This window comes from Pristiophorus japonicus, chromosome 19 (genome assembly GCF_044704955.1).
Source record: "Pristiophorus japonicus isolate sPriJap1 chromosome 19, sPriJap1.hap1, whole genome shotgun sequence".
In the NCBI taxonomy this organism is placed as follows: domain Eukaryota; kingdom Metazoa; phylum Chordata; class Chondrichthyes; family Pristiophoridae; genus Pristiophorus; species Pristiophorus japonicus.
The window spans coordinates 74048930-74076840 of record NC_091995.1 but is presented as its reverse complement, the minus strand read 5'-3'; the positions used below and the strand labels follow the sequence as shown (position 1 = coordinate 74076840).

The window sequence follows — 27911 nt, the reverse complement described above, 5'->3', positions numbered from 1 at the left end:
GATAGAGAGGCGGAGAGGTTTAGGGAGGGAGTTCCAGAGCTTGGGGCCCAGGCAGCTGAAGGCACGGCCACCAATGGAGCAGTAAGGAAATTAGGAATGCATTGTGAATGGCTTAGCCAGTCACATGATGTTCACAAGACTCAATAAAACCCCAGCCAGTTGGGTAAGGGGGATCCACAATGGGGCAGGTGGTTGTGAGCCTGGTGGATGAACTGGTAATGTGGAGTGTGATTGTTGAACCTTTGTTACTAAACCAACTAGTTCTTAATAGCAATGTGTTGCTATGAATTCTTAAGCAAAGAACCCACGAAGCAAATACATTACAAGCACCAAATTATCGTGTTGCCGGCGCTCCCTAAACGGGCGCAAGCAAATCTCGGCCCACGCTTTTCAGGCCTTCTCGAATTTCACCCCGAGGGTCAGCAGGCTATCTGACGGAGGGGAAGCACCATGGCTGAGCCCAATCTTGCCCTCAGCTGCCATCCACGCACATTCCAAGCAGGGTGACTGAAGTGGGAACCCAACCCGACCTCGTAAGGAACATAAGAAATAGGAGCAGGAGTAGGCCATTTGGCTTCTCGAGCCTGCTCCACCATTCAATATCATGGCTGATCCGATCATGGACTCGGGTCCACTTCCCTGCCTGCTCCCCATAACCCCTTATTTCCTTATCGGTTAAGAAACTGTCTATTTCGGTCTTAAATTTATTCAATGTCCCAGCTTCCACAGCTCTCTGAGGCAGCGAATTCTACAGATTTACAACCCTCTGAGAAGAAATTTCTCCTCATCTTAGAATAAGGGGCCGCCCATTTAAAACTAAGATTATGCCCTCTAGATCTAGTCTCCCCTGTCAGTGGAAACATCCTCCCTGCATCCACCTTGTCAAGCCCCCTCATCACCTTGTGTTTCACCTCCCTACACCAGATGTGCTGTGGCCAACTGGAGCTCTCCTGTCGTGCCTTGGTCGAGGCACACAGTCTCAGTACTGACTGGCAATGGTACCTAGGGCCTTCCCAGGCACATCATTCTTAGCATCACACCAAGTGCCACACGCACCTGCTCAGTCAACAGAAGCCCTTTCAATCGGTATTTTACACTTTAAAACTGTTGTTTGGGGAAGCCTTTCAGTAGAGCAGAGACCCCAAGAATAAAGTTCCCATTTTCCCTTATTGTTCCAATAAGGTCAAGAATATGGTCAACTGGCCATGCGTGAGGTCATGAGGTCATGACCCCATTCACCGCTGCCTCTCATTCATCTCTTTGCCTCTGTTTTGTCCCTGCGCAAATGCTTCTCTCTCTTTTCCCGTCACTGATTCAGGACTTTCAATTCCCATTTATGAAGTCAACTGTTAACTCAAAGTCATTTGTTTCTCGTGAGTTAACTGGAAGAGACTCGAAGGGGAGATTCTGGACAGACAGGCGTGTCACAGCTGAGACGCTGAGCATCCACAGCCGTCTGGGGCAGAGAATTCCAAAGGTTTACAACCCACTGAATGAAGAAGTTTCTCCTCATCTCAGTCCTAAATGGCTGATCCCTTATTCTGAGACTGTAACCCCTGGTTCTAGACTCTTCAGCCAGGGGAAACATTTATCCAGCCAAGCCCTCTCAGAGTTATTATATGTTTCAATAAGATCATATCTCATTCTTCTAAACTCCAGTAAACCCCACTCTACTCAACCTCTCCTCATAGAACAGCCCCTCATCCCAGGAATCAGTCTGGTGAACCTTCGTTGCATCTCCTCTAAGGCAAGTATATCTTTCCTTCGGTAAGGAGACCAAAACTGTACACAGTACACCAAAGCCTTATATAATTCCAGCAAGACTTCCTTAGTTTTATACTCGATGCCACTAAAAGGGGGAATGGGAACTCTATTCTTGGCGTTTCTACAAGGCTTCCCCAAACAACAGTTTTTGAAGGTCTTCTGTTGACTGAGCAGGTATACTCTTAAAGGCTAACATACCATTTGCTTCCTAATTGCTTGCTGCACCTGAATGTTATCTTTGTGATTCATGTACAAGTACCTCCAAAGGCAAGTGTTAGCCCTGGCTCGGTGGGTAGCATCCTCACCTCTGAAGGTTGTGGGTTAGAGTCCCACTCCAGAGACTTGAGCACATCAGTATAGGCTGACACTCCAGTGCAGTACTGAGGGAGTGCTGCACTGTCGGTGGTGCCATCTTTCACATGAGATGTTAAACCGAGGCCCCGTCTGCCCTCTCAGACGGATGTAAAAGATCCCATGGCATTATTTTGAAGAGCAGGGGAGTTATACCCGGTGTCCTGGCCAATATCTATCCTTCAATCAACATCACTAAACAGATTATCTGGTCATTATCACATTGCTGTGCGCAAATTGGCTGCCGCATTTCCCACATTACAACAGTCACTGCACATCAAAAGTATTTAGTTGGCTGTAAAGTGCTTTGGGACATCCTGAGGTTGTGAAAGGAGCTATATAAATGTAAGTTTTTTTTTTAAAGTAGCCCCATATGTGGAGCTCTCCACAAATGTGTCTCCTGGCAGATTACTTTAGACTTGCAGCATAAAGTGCAAAATAAAACCGCCTCCCTCCCCCTTAACATACCCGAGATGGTGGCGTCAGTTTCCTCGGATAGTAGTCGGTCTTTGTCGTGTTGGACCTTCTCTATTTCCCGTTTATGTTGTCGCTGAAGCTCCTCCATTGCCTTGCGATGGGATTCCTCCATCTCCAGGAAGCCACGCTCACAGGTTGCCTGTAACGTTGAAAGGGTCAGAGGGGGTGAGGGTCAAGCATTCTGCGGCGCAGGTTGATGGCGGCAAAATAATCTCACTGCTTATGTGCCTCCAAAATGCCGTCTCCAGAGAATGCAACCGCTACACCAGCAAAGACATGCCGGTCCAGGCCGACTTGAACAACCTCCCACCAACCCATCTCAAATCTAAACGGCCATTTTGGACCGTCGCCGAAGCCCTTCAGCGATCTCCCCTCAGCCTTGATGACCGATGGTGAAATGCTTGGAAGAACTGCGACATACGGAATGGATTCCTTACAGAGGAGCCCACAGTACAATCTGTAGAGTCAATCCTTCCTCGCAAACAGTGGGCAACCATCAACCGACTCAGAACCGGTCTCGGTCGATACTGCCACCTTCTCCATAGGTGGAAGATTAAAGCCTCCCCATCATGTGACTGTGGAGCTCCTAATCAGACCCTGGAGCACATCATCGAGCACTGCCCTCAGAGGGAATTCGCAGGCAGCCTACAAAATAACCACGCTGTTACACCGGAAGCTTCGGCCTGCATATCGAATTTGGATATTGACATTTGCTTTGCTGCTACTGTATGAAAGTAGTGCTATGTACGCAAGGCAAAAGAGAAAGAGCGGCCAGGATTCCACTCCCGGAGCTAAAAGGGTTAAATTATGGGGACATGTTGCACAGACCAGGCCTGTATTCCCTTGAACATAGAAGATTAAGGGATGATGTAATCGAGGTGTTTAAGATGAGTTGATAGAGTAAATAGAGAGAGACCATTTCCTCTGGTGGGGGGAGTCCAGATCAAGGGGGTGTAACCTTAAAATTAGAGCCAGGCCATTCAGGGGTGATGTGAGGAAGCACAAAGAGTATTGGGAATCTGGAACCCTCTCCCCCCAAAGAGCTGTTGAGACTGGGGTTCAATTGAAACTTTCAAAATTGAGATAGATTTTTATTAGGCGAAGGTATTAAGGGTTACGGAACCAAGGTGGGTAGATGGAGTTAAGATACAGATCAGCCGTGATCTCATTGATTGGCAGAATTCTATAGATTATTGAACAGTTCCTGCAGATTGGAGGGAGGCAAATGTAACCCCACTATTTAAAAAAGGTGGGAGAGTGAAAACAGGGAACTACAGACTTAACATCAGTAGTAGGGAAATGTTAGAGTCTATTATAAACATAGAAAATAGGTGCAGGAGTAGGCCATTCGGCCTTCGAGCCTGCACCACCATTCAATATCATGGCTGATCATGCAACTTTAGTACCCCATTCCTGTTTTCTCTCCATACCCCTTGGTCTCTTTAGCTGTAAGGGTCACATCTAACTCCCTTTTGAACTGGCCTCAACAACTTTCTGTGGCAGAGAATTCCACAGGTTCACAATTCTCAGTGAAAAAGTTTCTCCTCATCTCGGTCCTAAATGGCTTACCCCTTATCCTTAGACTGTGACCCCTGGTTCTGGACTTCCCCAACATCGGGAACATTCTTCCTGCATCTAATCTGTCCAATCCCGTCAGAATTTTATATGTTTCTATGAGATCCCCTCTCATTCTTCTAAATTCCAGTGAATATAAGCCTAGTCGATCCAATCTTTCTTCATATGTCAGTCCTGCCATCCCGGGAATCAGTCTGGTGAACTGTTGCTGCACTCCCTCAATAGCAAGAATGTCCTTCCTCAGATTAGGAGACCAAAACTGCACACAATACTCAAGGTGTGGTCTCACCAAGGCCCTGTACAACTGCAGCAAGACCTCCCTGCTCCTATACTCAAATCCTCTCGCTATGAAGGCCAGCATGCCATTTGCCTTCTTTACTGCCTGCTGTACCTGCATGCCTACCTTCAATGACTGAATGTACCATGACACCCAGGTCTCATTGCATCTTTTACTAATCTGTCACCATTCAGATAAAAATCTGCCTTCCTGTTTTGGGCACCAAAGTGGATAACCTCACACTTATCCACATTATACTGCATCTATCATACATTTACCCACTCACCTAACCTGTCCAAGTCACCCTGCAGCCTCCTAGTATCCTCCTCGCAGATCGCACTGTCACCCAGCTTAGTGTCATCTGCAAACTTGGAGATATTACATTCAATTCCTTCATCTAAATCATTAATGTATATTGTAAATAGCTGGGGTCCCAGCACTGAACCCTGCGGCACCCCACTAATCACTGCCTGCCATTCTGAAAAGGACCCGTTTATTCCCACTCTTTGCTTCATGTCTGCCAACCAGTTCTCGATCCACGCCAATACATTACTCCCAATACCATGTGCCTTAATTTTGCACACTAATCTCTTGTGTGGGACATTGTCAAAAGCCTTTTGAAAGTCCAAATACACCACATCCACTGGTTCTCCCTTATTCACTCTACTAGTTACATCCTCAAAAAACTCTAGAAGATTTGTCAAGCATGATTTCCCTTTCATAAATCCATGGTGACTCGGACTGATCCTGACACTGCTTTCCAAATGCGCTGCTATTTCATCTTTAATGATTGATTCTAACATTTTCCCCACTACCGATGTCAGGCTAACCGGTCTATAATTCCCTGTTTTCTCTCTCACTTCTTTTTTAAAAAGTGGTGTTACATTAGCTACCCTCCAATCCATAGGAACTGAACAATGACTACCAATACATCCACTATTTCTAGGGCCACTTCCTTGAGTACTCTGGGATGCAGACTATTAGGCCCTGGGGATTTGTCAGCCTTCAGTCTCTTCAATTTCCCTAACACCATTTCCTGACTAATAAGGATTTCCCTCAGTTCCCCCTTCTCACTAGACCCTCGGTCCCCTAGTATTTTTGGGTAGTAGGGAAAATGCTAGAGTCTGTTATAAAGGATGTGATAATGGCACACTTAGATGCTATCAACGGGATTAAACAAAGTCAACATGGATTTATGAAAAGAAAATCATGTTTCACAAACCTACTGGAGTTTTTTTTGAGGATGTAACTGATAGAATAGATAAGAGAGAATTAGTGGATGTAGTGTATTTGGATTTTCAGAAGGCCTTTGATAAAGTCCCACCTAAGAAGCTAATGTGCAAAATTAAAGCACATAGGATTGGGGGTAATGTATTGGCATGGATTGAAAATTGGTTAACTGACAGGAAACAGAGTAGGAATAAACAGGTCTTTATCGGGGTGGCAGGCAGTGACTAGTGGGGTACCACAGGGACACCTCCCGACTTGCGAGAGATCAGCTCCGCAGGTCGGGCTATACAAGAGCTGGAGCAGCATACCACTTCAACCTCCAGCGCGAACTGCTCCAAGGATTTTGAGATGGGTGACATCATCAAAACCCTGGTCGCCAGGAACATCGGCAGAGCCCAGGTACAGAGGAGTGAGAATGTCGGGGCAGAGGAGCGGTGAGTGTTTGTGGCGGAGGTGCGGCAGATGAGGGTACGGGGCCTCAGCGATTTGTGTGCGCAGAGGTGGTCTCCAGTCGTCTTGGTTAACCCTTGCCACTGGATAAAGGCCTAGCTCTGTCAAGCCCGTGTGATGGCTGGTGTGCAACGGTCACCCCACGTTAAAAAAAATCCACGCACAGGCATCTTCCACCCCCTCAACTGGAATATCAGGTCCTTCATCGAAAGACCTGTGAACTCGTGTAAGCAAGTCATCCTCATTCTATATATATATATATAAATATATATATATATATATATTATATAAATAAATGATTTGGATGAGGAAACCAAAATGTAATATTTCCAATTTTGCTGACAACACAAAACTAGGTGGGATTGTGAGTTGTGAAGAGGATGCAAAGATGCTGCAAGGCGACTTAGATAGGTTGAGTGAGTGGGCAGACACATGGCAGGTGCAGTATAACATGGATAAATGTGAAGTTATCCACTTTGGTAGGAAAAACATAAGGGCAAAGTATTATTTGAATGGTGATGGTTTGGGAAGTGTCGATGTACAGAGGGACCTGGGTGTCGATGTACAGAGGGACCTGGGTGTCGATGTACAGAGGGACCTGGGTGTCGATGTACAGAGGGACCTGGGTGTCGATGTACAGAGGGACCTGGGTGTCGATGTACAGAGGGACCTGGGTGTCGATGTACAGAGGGACCTGGGTGTCGATGTACAGAGGGACCTGGGTGTCGATGTACACTAGTCATTGAAAGCAAACATGCAGGTGCAGCAAGCAGTTCGGAAGGCAAATGGTATATTGGCCTTCATTGCAAGAGGATTTGAGTACAGGAGCAAGGATGTCTTAATACAGTTATACAGGGCCTTGGTGAGACCACACCTGGAGTATTGTGTGCAGTTTTGGTCTCCTTACCTAAGAAAGGATATACTTGCCACAGAGGGAGTGCAGCGAAGGTTCACCAGACTGATTCCTGGGATGGCAGGACTGTCTGAGGAGAGATTGGGTCGACTGGGCCTGTATTCACTGGAGTTTAGAAGAATGAGAGGGGATCTCATTGAAACGTATAAAATTCTGACTGGGTTGGATAGACTGGATGGGGGGGGAAGGATGTTTTCCCGGGCTGGGAAATCTAGAAGAAGGGGTCACAGTCTCAGGATATGGGGTAGGAAATTTAGGACGGAGATGAGGAGAAATTTTTTCACTCAGAGGGTGGTGAACCTGTGGAATTCTCTACCACAGAAGGCTGTGGAGGCCAAGTCACTGAATAAATTTAAGAGGGAGCTAGATAGATTTCTAGAAACCAAAGGCATTAAGGGGTATGCGGAAAAAGCGGGAATATGGTGTTGAGATAGAGGATCATCCGTGATCATATTGAATGGCGGTGCAGACTCGAAGGGCCGAATGGCCTACTACTGCTCCCATTTTCTATGTTTTCCTGTTCCCATGACCGATTCCCAACGGCCCTATTGGTGAGGACATGAAGCGATAGCAGCATCAGGATTGGCTGACTAGCCTATTGTCACACTGGAAGAACGGTCACTGGGGTGGGATACTGGAGGCCAGCTTGTGGAAATGTACCCCACTGTGAGATGGCATGGTGTGTGGGGATAGAATCAGGGAGTGATGATCATGGAGGGCGTTCATTAGCCACATCGAGCCTGTGCCGGCTCTCTGAAAGAGCTATCCAATTAGTCCCACTCCCCCCTGCTCTTTCCCCATTGCCCTGAAAATGTTTCCTTTTCAAGTATGTATCCAATAAAGTTATTATTGAATCTGCTTCCACCGCCCTTTCAGGCAGCGCGTTCCCGATCATAACAACTCGCTGCGTAATGTATTTTTTCCTGATATCACCTCTGGTTCTTTTGCTAATTACTTTATCCACTGTGTCCACTGGTTATCCCTCTGGCCTCTCCTTATTTACTCAATCAAAACCCTTCATGATTTTGAACACCTCTATTAAATCTCCCCTTAACCTTCTCTGCTCTAAGAAGGAGAACAACCCCAGCTTCTCCAGTCTCTCCACATCACTGAAGTCCCTCCTCCCTGGTACCATTCAAGTAAATACCCCCTACAGCCTCTCCAAGGCCTGGATATCATTCCTAAAGTGCCATGCCCAGAATTGGGTACAATACTCCAGCTGGGGCCCAACCAGTGATTATAAAAGTTTAGCACAATGTCCTTGCTTTTGCCGCTATTCATAAAGCCCAGGATCCCGTATGCTTTTTTTTTTTAAAGTAGTCTTCTCAACTTGCCCTGCCGCGTTCCAAGATTTGTGCAGGTACACCCCCCATGTCTCTCTGTTCCTGCACCCCCTTTAAAATGATACCATTTAGTTTATATTGCCGTTCCTCGTTCTTCTGACCACAATGATTCACTTCCCACGTCTCTGCGTTAAATTTCATCCGCTGCCGCCTGCTCGTTGGGGAGAAGAACATTGACCAACAGTGGCCTGGGGGCTCAGGGTGGGAGTGCCCACAGCGAGAACCCGTCAGTGCCCAGGGAGCTCAGGGTGGGACTGCCCACAGTGAGAACCCGTCAGTGCCCAGGGAGCTCAGGGTGAGAGTGCCCACAGCGAGAACCCGTCAGCACCGGGCTCAGGGTGGGACTGCCCACAGTGAGAACCAGTCAGTGCCCAGGGAGCTCAGGGTGGAGTGCCCACAGTGAGAGCCTGTTGGCGCTGGGCTCAGAGTGGGAGTGCCCAGAGCGAGAACCCATCAGTGCCCAGGGGACTCAGGGTGGGGGTGCCCACAGGGAGAACACATCAGTGCCCAGGAAGCTCAGCGTGGGTGAGCCCACAGCGAGAACCCATCAGTGCCCAGGGGGCTCAGGGTGGGTGTGCCCAGAGCGAGAACCCGTCAGTGCCCAGGGACTCAGGGTGGGTGTGCCCAGAGCGAGAACCCGTCAGTGCCCAGAGCGAGAACCCGTCAGTGCCCAGGGACTCAGGGTGGGTGTGCCCAGAGCGAGAACCCGTCAGTGCCCAGGGGCTCAGGGTGAGAGTGCCCAGAGCGAGAACCCGTCAGTGCCCAGGGACTCAGGGTGGGTGTGCCCAGAGCGAGAACCCGTCAGTGCCCAGGGGCTCAGGGTGGGTGTGCTCACAGCGAGAACCCATCAGTGCCCAGGGGCTCAGGGTGAGAGTGCCCACAGCGAGAGCCTGTTGGCGCGGTGCTGTTGGGGCAGGGAAGGCCATGACTTATGTCGCGCGAGCTCCCTACCTGAGAGATGAAGCCTTTCGGAATCGGCGCCCGTAACTCCTCGGAGGACCGTGCCTGTCCTTGGTGCTGGCTGCTCTGCTGCCGGAAAGATTCCAGCTCTCTCCTGGCCTGGTCCAGCTGTAGATTTAGGGAGGCGAGCTGAAATTTGAGCAAGAGGGAAACTTTTGAACAACGGCTTGTAAATGTTTTCCAGTCGCACAGATTTCCAGCAGTTATCCAGGATTCCCAGCAGGATGAAGGGAGCGCTGGGAATCACATTTCAAAACCGAGATCAGTGCATTTTTGTGAGGTATCGAAGGATATGGAACTAAGGTGTATAGGCCCAACCTGCTCAATCTTTTTTCATATGACAACTTCCTGTTCGGAATCAACCTGGTGAACCTTCACTGAACTGCCTCCAATGCAAGTATATCCTTCCTTAAATAAGGAGAAAAACTGTAGGCAGTACTGCAGGTGTGGTCTCACCAATGCCCTGTACAATTGGAGCAGAACTTCCCTACTTTTATACTCCATTATTATACTGAAACTATGCCCCCTAGTTCTAGATTCCCCGATGAGGGGAAACATCCTCTCTGCATCTACCCTGTCAAGTCCCCTCAGAATTCTGCTATTCCTAAAGCTGCAGGAAGGAGGTGACCATAATTGAGTGTGATATATTCACAGAGCATAGCACACACAGCTTCCTAACATGGCAGGCAGCTCTCTCAGAAGCCTCCGGAAATCTGCCTGGTTCTGTTTATTACTAACTGTGCAATTGCAGTACACAATACATCTACATCCATGTGTGGAGTTACAAACATTACAAGTTTACAGACATTACACTTCTCCCTCCTTAATGAAGAAGTTATTATAACAAACATCAAACATAACTTTCATGTTTATACATAACACAGGATATAAACTTATTTTTTTCCATATTTACAAATTTAACTTTACCACTTGTTTTCTGTTTGAAGAGGATACCTTCGCTCTCGAACAGAACTTTCCAAACATGGTGTCGATTTCACACTCATTCGAGGCTCATCCTGAGGAACGTTTTCCTCCACGGAATTTCCTTGATTTTCATTTGAACTCACTCTAACTTCAGGCTCTTTGTTTTCCTGACTCGGACTCAGACTTTCATTCTGATTCTCTCCTGGATTTGTTTCCAGTACATTAGATTTAGGATTTGCTACTGGTGTATCAAAACTATCTTATGAGTCAGAAATAATTGAATCATTCCCACCTTCAACTCCTTCCATGTCTGTAGGTAAAATATGATCAATATGAACAAACCTAACCTGTCCATTATCAAACATCTTTACCAAATATGTGTGAGGACCACATATCTTCACCACTCTTCCTGGTAACCACTTTAACCATTTATGGTGATGGTTCTTCACTCTCACCTTCTGGTTTAATTTCACGCTTCTCTCTTTTACTCTACCTTTATCATGATTCTCTTTCTGTCTTAATTGTGTCTCTTCTACGGACTGTGCCAAATTTGGCTTTAACAACGAGAATCTGGTTCATGGCTGTGTTTGAGAAACAACTCTGCTGGTGTTCTACCAGTAGGTGTATGAGGAGTATTTCTATATGTAATCAAAAAAATTAGCCAATTTATGATCCAATGACAACTGTTGTTTCCTTGGATTTAGATCTAACATTTGTTTTATGAGGGCACGTTTTACAATTTGTACAGTGCGCTCTGCTGCACCATTCGAAGCAGGATGGTATGGTGGAACCTTGGTATGTTTCACACCATTTTTGGTTGAGAATTGTGCAAATTCTTCTGAACGAAATTGTGCTCCATTATCTGAAACAATTTATTCAGGGAGGCCAAATGAAGAAAATAATTTTGGTAAAATGTCCAATGTTTTACTTGTTAACATAGAAACATAGAAAATAATGCAGGAGTAGGCCATTCGGCCCTTCGAGCCTGCACCGCCATTCAATGAGTTCATGGCTGAACATGCAACTTCAGTACCCCATTCCTGCTTTCTCACCATACCCCTTGATCCCCCTAGTAGTAAGGACCTCATCTAACTCCTTTTTGAATATATTTAGTGAATTGGCCTCAACAACTTTCTGTGGGAGAGAATTCCACAGGTTCACCACTCTCTGGGTGAAGAAGTTTCCCCTCATCTCGGTCCTAAATGGCTTACCCCTTATCCTTAGACTGTGTCCCCTGGTTCTGGACTTCCCCAACATCGGGAACATTCTTCCTGCATCTAACCTGTCTAAACCCATCAGAATTTTAAATGTTTCTATGAGATCCCCTCTCATTCTTCTGAACTCCAGTGAATACAAGCCCAGTTGATCCAGTCTTTGATATGTCAGTCCCGCCATCCCGGGAATCAGTCTGGTGAACCTTCGCTGCACTCCCTCAATTGCAAGAATGTCCTTCCTCAAGTTAGGAGACCAAAACTGTACACAATACTCCAGTTGAGGCCTCACCAAGGCCATGTACAACTGTATCAACACCTCCCTGCCCCTGTACTCAAATCCCCTCGCTATGAAGGCCAACATGCCATTTGCTTTCTTAACTGCCTGCTGTACCTGCATGCCAACCTTCAATGACTGATGTACCATGACACCCAGGTCTCGTTTCACCTCCCCTTTTCCTAATCTGTCACCATTCAGATAATAGTCTGTCTCTCTGGTTTTACCACCAAAATGGATAACCTCACATTTATCCTCATTATACTTCATCTGCCATGCATTTGCCCACTCATCTAACCTATCCAAGTCACTCTGCAGCCTCATAGCATCCTCCTCGCAGCTCACACTGCCACCCAACTTAGTGTCATCCGCAAATTTGGAGATACTACATTTAATCCCCTCGTCTAAATCATTAATGTACAATGTAAACAGCTGGGGCCCCAGCACAGAACCTTGCGGTACCCCACTAGTCACTGCCTGCCATTCTGAAAAGTACCCATTTACTCCTACTCTTTGCTTCCTGTCTGCCAACCAGTTCTCAATCCATGTCAGCACACTACCCCCAATCCCATGTGCTTTAACTTTGCACATTAATCTCTTGTGTGGGACCTTGTCGAAAGCCTTCTGAAAGTCCAAATATACCACATCAACTGGTTCTCCCTTGTCCACTCTACTGGAAACATCCTCAAAAAGTTCCAGAAGATTTGTCAAGCATGATTTCCCTTTCACAAATCCATGCTGACTTGGACCTATCATGTCACCTCTTTCCAAATGTGCTGCTATGACATCCTTAATAATTGATTCCATCATTTTACCCACTACTGATGTCAGGCTGACCGGTCTATAATTCCCAGTTTTCTCTCTTCCTCCTTTTTTAAAAAGTGGGGTTACATTGGCTACCCTCCACTCCATAGGAACTGATCCAGAGTCAATGGAATGTTGGAAAATGACTGTCAATGCATCCGCTATTTCCAAGGCCACCTCCTTAAGTACTCTGGGATGCAGTCCATCAGGCCCTGTGGATTTATCGGCCTTCAATCCCATCAATTTCCCCAACACAATTTCCCGACTAATAAAGATTTCCCTCAGTTTCTCCTTCTTACTAGACCCTCTGACCCCTTTTATATCCGGAATGTTGTTTGTGTCCTCCTTAGTGAATACCGAACCAAAGTACTTGTTCAACTGGTCTGCCATTTCTTTGTTCCCCTGATTCTGACTGCAGGGGACCTACGTTTGTCTTTACTAATCTTTTTCTCTTAACATATCTATAGAAACTTTTGTAGTCCGTCTTAATGTTCCCTGCAAGCTTCCTCTCGTACTCTATTTTCCCTGCCCTAATCAAACCCTTTGTCCTCCTCTGCTGAGTTCTAAATTTCTCCCAGTCCCCAGGTTTACTGCTATTTCTGGCCAATTTGTATGCCACTTCCTTGGCTTTAATACTATCCCTAATTTCCCTTGATAGCCATGGTTGAGCCACCTTCCCTTTTTTATTTTTACGCCAGACAGGGATGTACAATTGTTGTAGTTCATCCATGCGGTCTCTAAATGTCTGCCATTGCCCATCCACAATCAACCCCTTAAGTATCATTCGCCAATCTATCCCAGCCAATTCACGCCACATACCTTCAAAGTTACCCTTCTTTAAGTTCTGGACCATGGTCTCTGAATTTACTGTTTCATTCTCCATCCTAATGTAGAATTCCACCATATTATGGTCACTCTTCCCCAAGGAGCCTCGCACAACGAGATTGCTAATTAATCCTCTCTCATTACACAACACCCAGTCTAAGATGGCCTCCCCCCTAGTTGGTTCCTCAACATATTGGTCTAGAAAACCATCCCTTATGCACTCCAGGAAATCCACCTCCACCGTATTGCTTCCAGTTTAGTTAGCCCAATCTATATGCATATTAAAGTCACCCATGATAACTGCTGCACCTTTATTGCATGCACCCCTAATTTCCTGTTTGATGCCCTCCCCAACATCACTACTACTGTTTGGAGGTCTGTACACAACTCCCACTAACGTTTTTTGCCTTTTGGTGTTCTGCAGCTCTACCCATATAGATTCCACATCATCCAAGCTAATGTCCTTCCTAACTATTGCTTAAACTCCTCTTTAACCAGCAATGCTACCCCACCTCCTTTTCCTTTTATTCTATCCTTCCTGAATGTTGAATACCCATGGATGTTGAGTTCCCAGCCCTGATCATCCTGGAGCCACGTCTCCGTAATCCCAATCACATCATATCCGTTAACATCTATTTGCACAGTTAATTCATCCACCTTATTACGGATACTCTTTGCATTAAGACACAAAGCCTTCAGGCTTGTTTTTTTAACACCCTTTGTCCTTTTAGAATTATGATGTAGTGGGGCCCTTTTTGTTTCTTGCCTTTGTTTACTCGGCCTTCCACTATTGCTTTTTACCTTTCTACCATCTGTTTCTGACTCCATATTACTTCGCCCTATCTCGCTGCATAGGTTCCCATCCCCCTGTCATATTAGTTTAAACACTCCTGAACTGCATTAGCAAATGTTACCCCTAGGACATCAGTTCCAGTCCTGCCCAAGTGCAGACCGTTCCTTTTGTACCGGTCCCACTTCCCCCAGAACTGGTTCCAATGTCCCAGGAATTTGAATCCCTCCCTCTTGCACCACTGCTCAAGCCACGTATTTATTCTAACTATCCTGCTCCCTCTACTCTGATTAGCACGTGGCACTGGTAGCAATCCAGAGATTACTACCTTTGAGGTCCTACTTTTTAATTTAACTCCTAGCTCCCTAAATTCAGCTTGTAGGACCTCTTCCCGCTTCTTACCTATATCGTTGGTACCTACATGTACCACGACAACTGGCTGTTCACCCTCCCTCTCCAGAATGCTCTGCAGCCGCTCCGAGACATCCTTGACCCTTGCACCAGGGAGGCAACATACCATCCTGGAGTCTCGGTTGCGGCCGCAGAAACTCCTATCTATTCCCCTTACAATAGAGTCCCCTATCACTATCGCTCTCCCACTCTTTTTCCCACCCTTCTGTGCAGCAGAGCCAGCCACGGTGCCATGAACTTGGCTGCTGCTGCCCTCCCCTGATGAGTCATCCTCCTCAACAGTACCCAAAGCGGCGTATCTGTTTTGCAGGGGGATGACCGCAGGGGACCCCTGCACGACCTTCCTTGCACTGCTCTTCCTGCTGGTCTTCCATTCCCTAGCTGGCTGTGGACCCTTTCCCTGCGGTAAGACCAACTCGCTACACGTGCTACTCACGTCATTCTCAGCATCGTGGATGCTCCAGAGTAAATCCATCCTCAGCTCCAACTCCGCAACGCGGTCTGTCAGGAGCTGGAGGCGAATACACTTCCCGCACACGTAGTCGTCAGGGACACCGGAAGTGTCCCCGAGTTCCCACATGGTACAGGAGGAGCATATCACGTGGCCGAGCTCTCATGTCATGACATAACCCTTAGATTAACTTAAATTGGCAACAACAATGCTAAAGTTTACTCATTGTTATAGAAGAGCAAAAAGAAAAACTACTTACCAATCAACAGCGAATCACTTACCCCCTTGGCTGTGACGTCGCCTTTCTGTTTCTTTCTACTTCTTTTTTGCCCTCTCCCTGTAGCTGCACCGGCCTCTCGCTGACCCCAGACTCACGTCTCTCCACGCACCTCTCGCTGACCCCAGACTCACGTCTCTCCACGCACCTCTCGCTGACCCCAGACTCACGTCTCTCCACGCACCTCTCGCTGACCCCAGACTCACGTCTCTCCACGCACCTCTCGCTGACCCCAGACTCACGTCTCTCCACGCAACTCTCGCCGACCCCAGACTCACGTCTCTCCACGCACCTCCCGACGCCTCTCGCGGTCTTTTGTAGGCCTCTCGCCGACCACGGACTCACGTCTCTCCACCTCTTATTATTTTCCACATTGAACTATCAATCACAATGAACAATTGTTGTCCTTCTAACTCAGCAAAATCATTATGTAGCCTTTGCCACACCCTGGGAGGCCATTTCCATGGCTGGAATGGTACTGGTGATGGTTGCTTGCTTACTGATTGACATGTTATACACTGACTCACGATGTACGCTATCTCTTTATCAAGACCTGGCCACCATAAATAACTGCGTGCAAAACTCTTGGTCAAGCACATTCCCAGGTGCTGGTCATGGAGTCTCCTAATAATTTGGACCTGAATTTATTTGGTATAACCACTCTTGCACCCCACATGATACAACCTTTATCGACTGATAATTCATTCCTACGAATGAAGAATGGATGTGTATCTTTGTCTGTTACCTGGGTTTGACCATCCATTTGCAATATACTCATACACCTTTGACATCACTGGGTCACGTTTGGTTGCTCTACCAATCTCTTCAGCTGTGACTGGCAGTTCATCAATGTATGAAAAATAAAACACTTCTTCCCTATCGGGTGTAACTTGTGATGGGAAAGGCAATCTAGACATTGCATCAGCATTACTGTGATCAGCTGATCGTCTGTATTCAATATCATATGTATATGCTGACAAAATCAAAGCCCATCTCTGCATTCGGGCTGCAGCTAATGTTGGAACTGGGGACTTTGGTTGGAGGATTGCTGTTAGGAGCTTATGGTCCCGTAATGATGGTAAACTTACGACCATACAAGTATTTGTGAAACTTCTTGACCCCAAAAATTAATGCCAAAGCTTCCCTTTCAATTTGCGCATAATTACTCTCACAGGCACTGAGAGTGCGTGAAGCAAAAGCAATTGGTCTCTCCTCCCCACTACTTGATACATGAGAGATTACTGCCCCAACTCCATAACGGAGAGGCATCACATGCTAGCTTAATCTCCTTAGATACGTCATAGTGAACTAACATGGTGCTCTCTACCAATTTGCTTTTACACTCCTTGAATGCTGTATCGCATTCTTTTGACCACTTCCAATGGACCTGTTTTTTCAAAAGTTCATTCAGTGGATGTAATACTGTAGCCAAATTTGGTAGTAACTTGAACGCTGGACTCATAACTTTGGAAGCTGGTTTACCCTTCAGTCGGCATGCCTTCGCAAGATGCCCAGTCTTCCTGCAGAAGAAACACTCTGCCTTCACGTATGGACAACTTTGAGCAATGTGTTGTCCCAGGCACCTATAGCACAACTTCGACGCTCTGTTAGAATTTCCAGTTTCTGAGAGTTTGGGCCCCCACCATCTTTTACTTTGAACCTGCAGGTGATTTACCTCTGTTGACTGTTGACCGTAATCATTATTTAATTCTTGGGAATATTGTTCGGCCATGCTCATCGACCTCTCTGTCTGACAAGCAATCTCAAAAGTCAAGTCATCCGTCGTCAATAACTTCCTTCTGATCGCATCATTTTTCACCCCACAAACAAAACGATCCCGTAATGCTCGGTTTTGAAAGTTTCCAAAATTACAGTGCATCGATAGCTTTTTTAATGCTATGATGTAATCACTGATACCTTCATCAGCCTTTTGATTCCGAATCCCAAAACGATAGCTTTCAGCAATTTCTGACGGTTTGGGGTTATAGTGCTGCTCCAGCTTCGTTAAAATCTGTAAGCGTCGTGTCCTTTCGCTCGTCAGGCACAAGCAGATTTACAAAGGTTTCGCATAAGGTCGGAGCCACCTCCGATAAGAAGATCGCTTTCTTATGTTCCAACATAGCCCGGTTCTGGAATTTTGATTATGTTATTTGCAGTGAAATACATTTCTAGTCGATCCACATAGGCTTTAAAACGTTCCCGGTCGTGTCTATATTCCCTCAAATGTTCGATTACACCTGTCATTTTAATCTCTAGCTGTTCACACTGTGTGCTGTATTTTACCTTGGATTTTGTAGCTTTTTCCAAAGACAGAAACTTCCAAAGTCTCTCTGTTGGCTGGCTGAATCCTTCCCCAACAAAATTTAAGCTTTAAATCATCCGGAAAAATCCCATCTCGCCGCCAAGTGTGATATATTCACAGAGCACAGCACACACAGCTACTAACATGGCAGGCAGCTCTCTCAGAAGTCTCCGGAAATCTGCCTGGTTCTGTTTATTATTAACTGTGCAATTGCAGTACACAATACGTCCACATCGGTAGTGTGGCGCTACAAACATTACAAGCTTACAGACATTACATTGAGCAGCACAGATGTATAAACTCTCTCGGCAGTTCAGAGACGCACTGACACAGGAGACTTGCAGAGTCTGGGCAGTAAATGAGTCTGGGGAGCGGGGCGATGGAAAGCTCAGAGTGTCAGTCTCCTCAGCTAAAACAGCGACATCAAAGTGCCGGAAGCTGGGTCATATGTGGGCTCCCTACAAAAGGCTGCAGTTGACGTTAATACATTGGTCGCAATATATTAAAAGAAAACCAAATAGGCTTTACTGTTGTGCCAATACATTCCTTGTTTGGTGCTTTGAGTGCATCGTCACACACTTCTCCCACTTGTGACTGACCTGTAGTACTTCACTTACAGTGACACGTGTATGTGTCAGCTGCGGCTCAATGGCTTGCACTTGTTTCAGAGGTTGTGGGTTCAAGTCCCACTCCAGACACTGAGCACCTAATCCAAGCCGACACTCCCAGTGCAGTGCTGAGGGAGCGCTGCACTGTCAGAGGTGCTGTCTTTCGGATGAGACGTTAAACCGACACCTTACCTGCCTCTAGGGTGGATGTAAAAGATCCTATGGCACTATTTTGAAGAGCAGGGGCTGTGTCCTGGTCAATATTTGTCCCTTAACCAACACCTAAAAACAGATTATCGCGTCCTCATAACATTGCTGTTTGTGGGACCTCGCAAATTGGCTGCTGTGTTTCCTACATTGAGCAGCACAGATGTATAAACTCTCTCAGCAGTTCAGAGATGCACTTCATAAAGTACTTCATTAGCTGAAAAGTGCTTTGGGATGTCCTGAGGTCATGATAGGTGCTATATAAGTACAGGTCTTTCCTTTTGGGCAGTGACAGATCAGTTCCCAGTAGGCTGGGGCCCAAGGAACAAAAGTGTCTCTAATTTGGAATTGCTCTGGTAACCTCACTGCCATAAACCACCGGAGGACATGTATGGGAAATGGAAAAGTGTCTCGCTCACTCAGTAGTTCGTGCTCTCCCGAGAGCGGCACTTTGCAAGGGGGCAAGTAAGGGAGCGTTTGTCTATGTTCAATCAAGCTCGAATCAGACACTGGGCACCTGAAATGCAAAGAGTTCCCCAGCACTAACTCCAACAAACGCAACCAAAAAATTCACAAAAAATGTTACAAGTAAATCGAAGTGACAGCCACCAGTAATGGCAACGTGCGTTTATATAGCGCCTCGAACGTAGTAAAACGACCCAAGACGCTTCCAAAACAAAATTTGCCACCGAGCCACCGATATTAGGACAGCTCGGTCAAAGAGGGTAGGTTTTAAGGAGCATCTTTCAGGAGGAGGGAGAGGTAGAGAGACGGAGAGGTTTAGGGAAGGAGTTCCAGAGCTTGGGGCCATCCACGCACAGCCTGACCAGCGGGGGCGCCTGTGACCTGAGCGAGGGGAGACCCCCAAAGGTTACAAGAGGAAAGGGGAGAAAATATCGGACCAAAAACGACGTCGTGATTTGAACAGCATGCTGGGAAATCTAATTTTTTTCATGACCACATTAAGTGCTGAGGATGTGGAACACGGCGTGGTCGAGGCGAAAGCACAGGTGCATTTATGGGGAATGCTGGATAAACGCATGAGGGAGAAAGGAATAGAAGGATCTGCTGATGGGGTGAGATGAAGAGGGGTGGGAGGAGGCTCGTGTGGAGCATAAATGCCAGCACGGACCAGTTGGGCCTGTTTCTGTGCTGTACATTCTATGGCTCGGTGTCAAATTTATCTACCATCAAGGGCGCTACTTAGCACCGAGCTTGCAGCCAACATCTTGCTGTAGGCCCATACAGCGGTGCCTGGTCTCCAGTTGTCTTGGACCCCCTTGCCACTGGACCAAGACCTTGCTCAGCTAAGCCCGTGTGTGCAACGGCCACCCCACGTTAGAAGAACTCACGCACAGGCATCTTCCACCCCGTTAGGCAGCGGAAGGAACGTGCGGCAAACCTGTCCCACCTTCCCTTACCCTCAATGACTGTCTGTCCCACCTATGGCAGGGACTGTGGTTCTCGCATTGGACTGTACAGTCACCTAAGGACTCATTCTAAGAGTGGAAGCAAGTCTTCCTCGATTCCGAGGGACTGCCTATGATGATGATGGTCAAATTTATCTGGTTTGTCGGATAACACTACTGCGAAGGGCCTTGGGACATTAAAGGCGCTATATAAATACATGTTGTTGTTGCCGCCGGCCCCTAATTCCAGGCATCGCAGGCCTACCTCCTTCCTCAGCCGGTCCGCGGTCGCCGATGTGCCGCTGTCGTTGCCGCTGGAGGGCCGCAAGCAACCGATGGGGACCTGCTTGTGGTCCCGCAGCGGGATGCGCTCAAGCTCCAGCCACTTGACCTCGATGTCCTTGCCGAGGGGCTCGGTGGGGGGGTGGGGGGTCAGGGCGCTGCGCTCCGCCCCTCCTCTCCGCGGGCCGTCGTTCAGGTTGGCCGACTCGAACCACTTGCTGCGCTCGGCGATGCGCTGGGCCTGGTCGCGCTGCAGCTCCTCCACCCGGGCGGAGTCCTGCCCGCGTGGCGGCGGCGGAGGCTGCACCGGCTCCAGCTCCACGCAGTCGAACGGGGGCAGGCGCTGCTCGTGGCCGTCTGCCCGGCGACTGCCCCGCTGGACCTCGGGCCGCGCCCTGTCTGCCGCCGCCGCTGCCTCTTGCCTCGCTGCGTTCCTCCTTGCAATCGTGTCGCGGAATGTGTTTTCTTTATTGCTGTCCGTTAAACTAGAACACAAAAACAAAAAAAAAAAAAAAGTGTGATTATTGAAAGCCGTGGCCACGAAATAATCTGAATGCATCAGCAACTCGCATTTATATAGCGCCTTTAACGTCGTAAAGCGTCTCGAGGCGCTTCACAGGAGCGTGATCAAACAAAACTTGACACCGAGCCATAACAGGAGATATTCAGACAGGAAGCTTGGTCAAAGAGGTGTGTTTTAAGGAGCGGCTTAAAAGAGGAGAGAGGTAGAGAGGTGGAGAGGTTTAAAGAGGGAATGCCAGAGTTTAGGGCCTAAGCAGCTGAAAGCTCGGCCAATGGTGGAGTGAATACCTGTGGTATTATCCTGTCTATTCCTTAATGGCCCTATTCCCATCCCGACTTCCTTTTTTTTAATTAATGTGCCTGTAAAATATTTGACTATTTTGTTTGATGTTCCTTGATAATTTAATTTCAGAGTTCCTCTTTGCTTTCCTAATTGTTTTTTTGACTTCTCTCCTAATCTTTTTGTATTCTCCCTTATCATGCACTCCCCTGCTGTCTATGTATTTAATGTATGCCTCTTTCCTTACCATCAATTGTTCCCTTATGGCTTTATTCATCTATGGAGTCTCATTAGTGTTTAGATTGTTCTTTACTTTTAGCAGAATATATTGTTCTTGCACTCTGTTGAACACCGTTTTAAATGTTTCCCATTGTTAATCTAATTTTTTGCCAATATTGTTGCCCATTTTCTTCTATTCTCAGCCCCTCAAAATCAGCTTTTCTACAATTTATTATCCTGGTTTTTGTCACACTTACATCCTTCTCAATTATCATCTTAACGCGATCACTATTGCCCAGATATTCCCCTACTTTCACTTCTACTTATCTGCTCTGGTTCATTCCACCATTACTGGATCAAGTAGCGAATCCTCCCTTGTTGGGCTTTTGACATATTGTGTTAGAGGCCGGAGATGGCGGAGCGCAGAGATCTCGGAGGGTTGTCGGGCTGGAGGAGGTTACAGAGTGGTGAGGCCACGGAGGGATTTGAACACAAGGATGAGAATTTTAAATTTGAGCGATCCACAACAACATTTTTCGAGGTGACTCTCCTGGGAACATGCTGAGTTTTCAGTCCGGCTCTGCTCAATGTTTCAGGTTTCACCAATACTCTCACTAGACATGATCCTGAGATTCTCCCCTCCCCCACATTCTCTCCTGAAGATGCTGACCCATTCTAGTATATGGTTCCATGAGGCCAGACATACCCAGGACTCTATCCAGGCATTGTGTGTTAGTCAGCGGTGATGGTCCCCACAACTGATTTAGACAAGCCCAACACCTCCCCTCTAGCACCCTGCATCAGCTGTGGCTCAGTGGGTAGCACCCTCGCCTCTGAGTCAGAAGGTTGTGGGTTCAAATCCCACTCCAGAGACGTGAGCACAAAAATCTAAGCTAACACTCCCAGTGCAGTGCTGAGGGAGTGCTGTGCTGTTGGAGGTCCTGTCTTTCGGATGAGACATTAAACCAAGGCCCCGTCTGCTCTCTCACGTGGACGTAAAAGATCCCACGGCACAATTTTGAAGAGCAGGGGAGTTTTCCCTGCTGTCCTGGCCAATATTTATCCCTCAACCAACATCACTAAAAAAAAATTATCTGGTCATTATCACATTGCTGTTTGTGGGAGCTTGTTGTGTGCAAACTGGCTGCCATGTTTCCTACATTACAAAGTGAATACACTTCAAAAAGTATAATTGGCTGTAAAGTGCTTTGGGGCATCCGGTGGTTGTGAAAGGCGCTAAATAAATGCAAGTCTTTCTTTACTGACAGTGGGCACTAGATAGTGATTGCAAGCCCAGGTATCTGCGGCAATGTGTGCCCGATAATTCCCTCCAATGAGATCGAGCGCCTCAGCCATCGCGCTAACCTGGGACCCACCTGGTCTGTGGAGCTCATTGTCAAACAGTTGCCCAGTCAGACAGTGGGCCAACTCTCTCACACTCAACTAAAAACGGTCTAATTTCTGAAAGACTTTCTCGCCTTCAGTCCAGGGGCGTGCAGGCAGGTTAACAGCAGCCCTGGCCTTTGGTACATAGGAAGGAAGATCGGAACAGGAGATGGCCATTCAGCCCCTCCAGCCTGTTCCGCCATTCAATCGGATCACATCTGATCTGTACCTTAACCCCATCAACCCGCCTGGGTTGTGTAACCGTTAATACCCTCACCCAACACAAATCAATCAATCTCACGTTGAAATTTTGAATTGACCCCCGGCCTCACAGCTTTTTGGGGGAGAGTTCCAGATTCCCACCGCCCTTTGTGTGAAGAAGTGTTTCCTGACATCACCCCTGAACGGCCTGGCTCTAATTTTAAGGTTACGCCCCCTTGTTCTGGAGTCCCCCCACCAGAGGAAATAGTTCCTCTCTATCAACTCCTTTAATCATCTTAAAACACCTCAATTAGATCGCCCCTTAATCTTCTAAACTCCAGGGAATACAAGCCCAGTCTATGCAACCCGTCCTCACAGTTTAACCCTTTCAGCCCCGATGCCATTTGGTGAATCTGCGCTGCTCCCTCTCCAGGGCCGGTATATCCTCCCTGAGGGTCGGGGCCCAGAACTGACCGCAGGGCTCCAGGTGGGGTCTGACCAGAGCTTTATATAACTTTACTATAACTTCTGCCCCTGGTACCAGTATGAACTGGGGGAAAGGGTGAAATGTGCCCGTGTCATTGTGACAATTGTATCAAATATTTTAAAGTAACAGAACAATTGGGTTTCGGAAGAGTGAAGAAGACAGACTTGCATTTATATAGCGCCTTTCAAGACCTCATGACGTCCCAAAGCGCTTTACAGCCAATGAAGTACTTTTGGAGTGTAGTCACCGTTGTAATGTAGGAAACACGGAAGCCAATTTGCGCAAAGCAAGCTCCCACAAACAGCAATGTGATAATGACCAGATCATCTGTTTTCATTATTGTAATGTATTTGCTTCGTGGGTTCTTTGCATAAGAATTCATAGCATTGCTATTAAGACCTAGTTGGTTTATTAACAAAGGTTTAACAATCACACTACACATTACCAGTTCATCCACCAGGCTCACAACCACCTGCCTCATCGTGGATCCCCCGAACCCAACTGACTGGGGTTTTATTGAGTCTTGTGAACATCATGTGACTGGCTATGCCACTCCCAACTCAACAGCTCTACTACTATTTAAAGGGGCACTAAAACCGACAAAATCAAATTAAACTTTTAACATTGAAGAATCAAATGAAAATTTGGTTGCCGGGGGTAACGATGCACTCCAGTCCCTCTGGCGCCCATCTCTCGCGGAAGGCCATGAGCATACCGGTGGACACCACGTGCTCCATCTCCAGGGACATCCTGGCTCGAATGTAACCACGGAAGAGAGGCAGGCAGTTGGGCTGAATAACCGCCTGCTGCCTGGACCAGTTAATGGCCACCTTGGCCAGGCCCAGGAGCAGTCCTACGAAGAGGCCCTCCGACCTGCCTGCTCCCCTCCGCACAGGATGCCCAAAGACCAGGAGCGTGGGACTGAAGTGCAACCAGAATTTGAGGACCATCCCCTTCAAATATTGGAACAAAGGCTGCATCCTCACACATTCAGTGTACACATGGAACACGGACTCCTCCAGATTCAACAGCTCTACAACTATTTTGAGTTGTATCAGTAATCAAGTGCCCTCTTGATTAAAGGTGGGGGGGGGGCACACTATCAACATCTCGACAACTATTTTGAGAATGAACAGCTCTACAAACCTGTGAGCATACTTACAGGTGCATACATTACAGTTATATTGATTATGGGATAAATATTGGCCAGGGCACCGGGAATAATTTCCCTGCTCTTCTTTGAAATAGTGCCATGGAATCTTTTACGGCCACTTCAGAGGGCAGACGGAGTCTTGGTTTAACGTCTCATCTGAAAAACAGCACCTCCGACAGTGCAGCACTCCCTGAGCACTGCACTGGAGTATCAGCTTGGATTTGTGCTCAAGTCCCTGGAGTGGGACTTGAAACCCACAACCTTCTGACTCAAGAGGCGAGAGAGCTGCCCACTGATCCACAGCTGACATAGACGAAGGAATTGAATGTAATATCTTCAAGTTTGCAGATGACACTAAGCTGGATGGCGGTGTGAGCTGTGAGGATGCTGCTAAGAGGCTGCAGGGTGACTTGGACAGGTTAGGTGAGTGGGCAAATGCATGGCAGATGCAGTATAATGTGGATAAATGTGAGGTTATCCACTTTGGTGGCAAAAACAGGAAGGCAAATCATCTGAATGGTGACAGATTAGTAAAAGGGGAGGTACATCAGTCATTGAAAGTAGGCATGCAGGTACAGCAGGCAGTAAAGAAAGCAAATGGCATGTTGGCCTTCATAACGAGAGGATTTGAGTATCGGAGCAGGGAGGTCTTACTGCAGTTGTACAGGGCCTTGGTGAGACCACACCTTGAATATTGTGTACAGTTTTGGTCTCCTAATCTGAGGAAGGACATTCTTGCTATTGAGGGAGTGCATCGAAGGTTCACCAGACTGATTCCCGGGATGGCAGGACTGACATATGAAGAAAGACTGGATCGACTAGGCTTATATTCACTGGAATTTAGAAGAATGAAAGGGGATCTCATAGAAACATATAAAATTCTGATGGGATTAGACAGGTTAGATGCAGGAAGAATATTCCTGATATTAGAGAAGTCCAGAACCAGGGGTCACAGTCTAAGGATAAGGGGTAAGCCATTTAGGATCGAGATGAGGAGAAACTTCTTCACTCAGATAATTGTGAACCTGTGGAATTCTCTACCATAGAAAGTTGTTGAGGACAGTTCGTTAGATATATTCAAAGGGGAGTTAGAAGTGGCCCTTAAGGCTAAAGGGGTCAGGGGGTATGAAGAGAAAGCAGGAATGGGGTACTGAAGTTGCATGATCAGCCATGACCATATTGAATGGTGGTGCAGGCTCGAAGGGCCAAATGGCCTACTCCTGCACCTATTTTCTATGTTTCTATGTTTCTATGACACGAGTGCGAATCTGCAATAGCCGCCTCTCCTCTACAAGAGGGTGCTGTGTACATCAGCAGGTGAAGTTAGGACATCCCATGCCCCAAGTGCACATCACCCAATCAGACCAGGAATGGAGTCGAGTTATTGGCTTTCCAAGTTGGTATCTACTGGATTTGACAGCACTGATTGGCCAAAACCGTTCATTTAGCACTGGCGCAACGGTCATGTGGTGCCCTGGGCTGGCACTAAGCGGCACGCAGTGGCCAACTCACCTCTTGGCAACGGTAGGCTTCCATGTGCACACGCAAGAGCACGAAGTATTCAGGGCAACAGCGGGTCAAGGTGGCAGGAAGTACGATCACGTGGCCGCAAAGTCCAGCAGCCACTAACCCTGCTGGCGAGATGTTGCAGTTTTACACTGCTTTCTGCCAATGCCACTTTGCAATAAACAGGCCCATTGTTTGGTCAAGTGCCCAGTGCACACAGGTGCAAGCATCAGAGTCAATGGGGGTGGAGCCCAACCATGAAAATAAAAGGACATGTTTACATGAGCAGGGCTGTATCGCGGAGCTCCAAATCGCGGGAAGGAAATGGAAGAGGCAATCTGTAGGCGGATTAGAGGGTTGACCAGGAATAATAGAATTTCTGAAAGATGGGAAAGACTCTCTCGTCAAGCAGGCCCACAGGGGCAGAGTCGCTGCGAGCTCTGCTGATGAGCAATGGAATCGATCAGATAGAGGGAGGAGCATTTTGGAAATAGTGACGAAAACGCGATGAGGTTGAAGATCTAACGAGAAAGGGAAAGCATCAGTACAGGACCTGGGGGGCTGATTTGAGCAGGGTAAGGAGCTAACTGGTGTGACGTGGAAGGAGCAAATTGCACACCGACCTATGGAGCAACAGTAACATGAACAGGGGCAACAGGGTGGATGCAGAGAGGATGCTCCCCCACGTGGGGGAATCTAGAACTAGTTTCAGAATGAGGGGGCGCCCATTTAAAACGGAGATGAGGAGGAATTTCTTCTCTGAGAGGGTCATGAATCTTTAGAATTCTCTGCCCCAGAGAGCTGTGGAGGCTGGGTCATCGAATATATTTAAGGTGGAGAGAGACAGATTTTTGAACAATAAGGGAGTCAAGGGTTATGGGGAGCGGGCAGGGAAGTGGAGTTGAGCCAGGATCGGATCAGCCATGATCTTATTGAATGGCGGAACAGGCTCGAGGGGCCGAATGGCCGACTCCTGCTCCTATTTCTTATGTTCTTATGTTTTGAAAAAAGAGACTGGAAAGGTACAGAGTATAATGCATTAAAAAAGTAGGAAACCTCGTAATTTCAGATGGCAATTGATAAAAGCTTAGAAACCAACTAAATTTGCAGAGAGGGCCTGTAAGAATATGAATAAAGAAGCTTAAGGAGACTATGAGAAAATAAAGAGAGAGATTACAAGAGAGATAAAGAAAGCTGTGAGGGGGTATGAGGAAAAAATGTTCATAAAATATTAAAATAAACAGCAAAGTTCATCAATAAGAAGAGAATTGTTAAAAGTGGGACCCCTGGGAGGAGAGGATTGCCCATTTGTCAATGATGATCTGAAAATGGTATTTAATAAATCCTTTGCCTCGAACTTTACTAAAGAGAAGGATATCGGAGAGGAGGTGAATCATGAAATGGTCGAGAATGAGTAATGTTATGCAAAAAGGACATTTTTAGATAAATTAGTCTGGCTGAACAACAACCTGCATTTATATAGCGCCTTTAATGTAGTAAAATGTCCCAAGGCGCTTCACAGGAGCGTAATGAAGCATAATTTGACACCGAGCCACATAAGGAGATATTAGCACAGGAAAGAGGAAGGTTTTAAGAAGCGTCTTAAAGGAGGACAGAGAGGTAGAGAGGCGGAGAGGTTTAGGGAGGGAGTTCCAGCGCTTGGAGCCTTGGCCGATGAAGGCACGGCCACCGATGCGATAACAAGGAAGCCAAAATACCAAAACTTGATGGGATACAGGGAGGAAATTGGAGAGGCTCCAGAAATTATATTCCCGGGCTCTATCACATGTGGTCCGAGAGTGGCCAATGTGCTGCCCAACTTTAAAAAAGGGAGACAGAGCTAATTACAGGAGAGTTCGTTTAACATCCGGGAAAATCTTAGAGTCTTTAATTAAAGATAAATGACCATGTATTTAGATAGAGAAAATAGTTTGGAGTAGCCAGCACGGATTTCAAAAGAAACAATTGTGCTTGGCAAACCTCCTAGAATTCTTTGAGGTAATAGGCATGGTAGGACAACAACAACAACTTGAATTTAT

The 27911-nt window shown here is 47.0% G+C and overlaps 1 protein-coding gene across 7 annotated transcripts in view; it reads right to left on the bottom strand.

The window, feature by feature from the left end:
* triobpb (TRIO and F-actin binding protein b) overlaps nucleotides 1–27911 on the bottom strand; it is a 162250-nt gene that overhangs the window by 55062 nt on the left and 79277 nt on the right. For all 7 annotated transcript variants that reach the window (XM_070861613.1, XM_070861614.1, XM_070861612.1 and 4 more), the window contains exons 7-9: nucleotides 20102–20603; nucleotides 9332–9469; nucleotides 2584–2731 (exon numbers count right to left, since the gene is read on the bottom strand). In XM_070861613.1, the coding sequence (XP_070717714.1) occupies nucleotides 2584–2731; nucleotides 9332–9469; nucleotides 20102–20603 (788 nt within the window). The remainder of the gene's footprint in view (nucleotides 1–2583; nucleotides 2732–9331; nucleotides 9470–20101; nucleotides 20604–27911) is intronic.